The 3,756-nt window shown below is 35.6% G+C and overlaps 1 protein-coding gene across 1 annotated transcript in view; it reads right to left on the bottom strand.

The window, feature by feature from the left end:
* Positions 1–3,756, bottom strand: part of ZGRF1 (zinc finger GRF-type containing 1) — a 93,039-nt gene that overhangs the window by 65,864 nt on the left and 23,419 nt on the right. The window contains 1 exon segment of the mRNA XM_012810343.2: positions 1,111–3,352. Coding sequence (XP_012665797.2) covers positions 1,111–3,352 — 2,242 coding nt within the window.

Consider the following 3,756-nt stretch of genomic DNA (forward strand, 5'->3'; position numbering starts at 1 on the left):
TTTTTCATAAAGTGGCAGTACAGTCTACACTGGCTGGGTTTGAATCCCAACACTTATTAGCCTGATGAATTAAGCAAATTTAACTGCTTAACTGCTTTTTCAGTTCCCTCAGTTGTAAAATAAGGAAAGTAAAAGTACTCACTTTGTATGGTTGTGGTAAGGATCAAGTAAGTTAAAAATAAAATATGTTTAAATTAGAATAGTCCCTGGCATATAATAAGGACTCACAATAGAGTAAAACTTTTTATGGTGATGATCGTATTGAAATTTCCCATTTGTTTTTTTCCAAAAAAAAATTACCTGCGTGCACTGGTGAGCACTTGTAGTCCCTGCTACTCTAGAGGCTGATGTAAGAGGATCACTTAAGCCCAAGAGTTTGAGGTCACTACGAAGTATGATAAAACCATAGGACTCCACCCAGGGCAGAGTGAGAGACTACCTCAAAATAAATAAATAAATAAATAAATAAATAAAATATATATGTATATGTATATATCCTAAAAATAAAAACTGCAAAGGATATATGAACTTTATAAATTTGTAGAGTTTTCTTGCTAGAAGAAATACTAGTATGACAATTTAGAAACTATTTGGTGTGTATTGTCAAAATGGGGGAATAAATTTACTGATGTTGATGGGAATCACAACCCTTTCATACTCTGAGAATAAAGAAACACAAGTATAGAATTTAAGAAAGAAGCACCCTCTAATATAGGATTGGAATTGAAGATACCAATATAAATTCACTTTTTAAAAAGTATCTCCTAGTACATGTCTAGAAATGAATAATACACACACACATACAACATATGTCCACACATATTTTACATATATATACATAATTGCTTCTATGTGCCAATGCAAGCTTATATATGCAGAGAATATTTCTGGAAGGATACCCTAGGAGACTGTAGTTAATTCTGAGTATACTGAGGGATTGTGGTAGGAAGGAGACTTAATTTTCACTATATTATTCTCAATTATAATTGGTTTTACCAAGTATATGCATCACCTAATTAACACTACATAATTCTTTAATGTTGCAGCAAGAACAAATGTATTCTCTTTGAGCTACAAGAGAACAACCCCAAACAGACATGCCATTCTAACCTTCAGGACTGCTATGTGGCTCATGCATCTGTTGAATTCCTTGTTGTTGAAGGATAGCATTTTCCTTTTTCAGTATTTCCAAGCTATCTAAAGCAGTACTGTGGTCAGACAGGGACTTTAAAAGGGAAATGTTGTTTACTAATTCAGAAAGTTCTGAAGAATTTCTAGGGTTATTCCTGTATTCTTTGCTTTTTCTGGAAGTTTTGGCTTCAATATGATCATGGGGTAAACTTATAATCTTTCCTGAATCTTCAGATTCAGGTATATGTGCTTCAGCGTCTTCGGAAATAAGTTGCTCTTTTCCCACTGGGCAAAACAAAGAACTGGAAATTTGGACATTTGGTTTATCAAGAGTAATACATTCAGAGTCATCCTGGTTGATATTTAATAGTTGGGTGCTATTGTCACTTCTGGAGGTTGATGGTAAAACCTGTTCACTTCTGTCTAAGTCATTTTCCAAAATAAAAGGCTGAGATTGAGCATCTTCTGAAAATAGATTATTGCTTTCATGAGTTTGATCAGTGGCTATGTTTAAAAAATCAGGAATATGTAAATTGGTGCTTATATCTTTAGATTTACTGGGGACTAAAGCAAAATCATGGTTAGTTCTAACTTTTTGGATAGATTTATTAGAATCTTCTTTATTATCTATACATACATCATTAGTCCGTTCTAACGATGAATCAAAAGTGTTTAATATATCACTATAGTCCTCTATTCCTTTTCCATCATTTCCATCTTTACAAGGTCCTGGATCAAAACCTACACAAGTTGTATCACAAAACTGTAATGGTAAAGTCTCTTTAACAGGAAATGTCTTTGTGGGTTTGCCACCAGCTGTTAAGAGTGGCAAATGTTCACTGCCAATTTCTTTTTGAACACATGAATTGTCATTGACCAAAATTTCCTTTATCCAACTGTCTGAATTCTGAGAAATTCTGCTGCTTTGCTGTGATTCCTCCTCAGTATCACTGGTCTCAAAATTGTTCAGATCAAAAGTTACCTCCAAAAATGGTTGTGTTACATTAGTTAGAGATTCATGAATACTATCAAGACTTTCATTACCAGTTTTACTTTTAGAAAACACATCTGTAATGTCATTGGAGATCCTAGAATTGCTACTTAGAGAAGATTCAATTTGTAGATGTTCCGATTCTAGTAGAGATGTCAGTTGTTTACATCCTTTTTCTGATGTACCACACATATTTATCTCCCAAGCATCTTCTCTATTGAGAATTGATCCTTTTATATACAGCTTGTCATTTCGATTAGAAGATAATCTATTATTTTCTTGAATGTCAGATTCTGATACACCATCATTTTTTACACTGCTACAAGTAACCTGTAAACTGTTACTGTCACAAAACGAAGGATTTTCTAATTTTACTTCCTGATTCCAGGATTGATCATTAATATTTACTGACTTGTCTATATTATACCTTTCGTCCTTTTCAGTGTATGTTTCAAATAACTTTGTCCTTTTTTGTACCAAAAGTTCTTTCAAATTCAAATTTATATCACCTTCCTGAGGCTTGGGTTTCCTTTCTGTATCACTTCCACCTACAATAGAAGAATGTATAGGTAAACTCTGTGAGGATAAACACGTGGCCCACTGGTTTTCATTTCTCATAGTATTTTCTGATTGATGCCAACAGTGTAAATTTTCTGTGCGCTTCATCTCAGCATATTTTTCCTGATTAATTAAGCACTTTGGTTTGGTAGTAATGTTTAAAGCTTCTTGTGGTTGTATTGGAGGAAAGTGTTCTGTAATCTCTGAATCTAATTCCTTACTTGTACTAGTTGATTTGGACTTCAGCAGAGCTAATATCTGTGCTTTGCTTCTGATGTTTTGTGTAATTCCTAAAGAGGGAGACAAAAAATTCTCTCCTTTTTTTGGCTCATTGGTCTGTAAAGAGGCTGGATGCTTACTTCCAGAACTGACAGCAGAGCAAAAATAACTTTCTTCACAGAGCATTTCTGGGTTAATTTTGCAGGATGGAGCAGGGACACCTAAAGAAAAAGGCATGTCATTTCTCTCTTTGTCCTTATAAGTCACAATGTTCTCAGGGTCTGTTGAGGTATCATTTGTATCTTTCTTGCCAACAGTAGAAAACAAACTAGGTGTGATGTAGAATGAAGAAGAAAAAGTAGAGCCAGGTTTCTTAGCCTCAAATGATACAGGTGATTCACAATTTCCTGTAATAACCATTTTCTTTGGAACTTGACGTGGTCCTTGAAAACCCTAAAAATATTAAAACAATTATTAGCTATATCATTACTTATGATGAAAATATGAAATGAACTGGCAAAGGAAAAAAAAGAATAAGGAGTGTGTGTGCTTTGTCTAAGGTAAAATAATAATTAAGATTTTAAAGTTTGGGGCTGGGAGCAGAAGCTCATGCCCATAATCCTAGCATTCTGGGAGGCCAAGGCAGGGGGTGGTGGTGGGGGTTTGTTCCCTGAGCTCAGGAGTTGGACACCAGCCTGAATAAGAGTGAGACTCCAGGCTCGGCGCCTGTGGCTCAAGTAGCTAAGGCGCCAGCCACATACACCTAAGGTGGCGGGTTCGAATCCCCAGCCCGGGCCCACCAAACAACAACAATGGCTGCAACCAAAAAATGGCCGGGCGCTGTGGCGGGCACCTGT

This window comes from Otolemur garnettii, unplaced genomic scaffold (assembly GCF_000181295.1).
Source record: "Otolemur garnettii isolate 467f Iridium unplaced genomic scaffold, OtoGar3 scaffold00129, whole genome shotgun sequence".
Taxonomy (NCBI): Eukaryota; Metazoa; Chordata; class Mammalia; order Primates; family Galagidae; genus Otolemur; species Otolemur garnettii.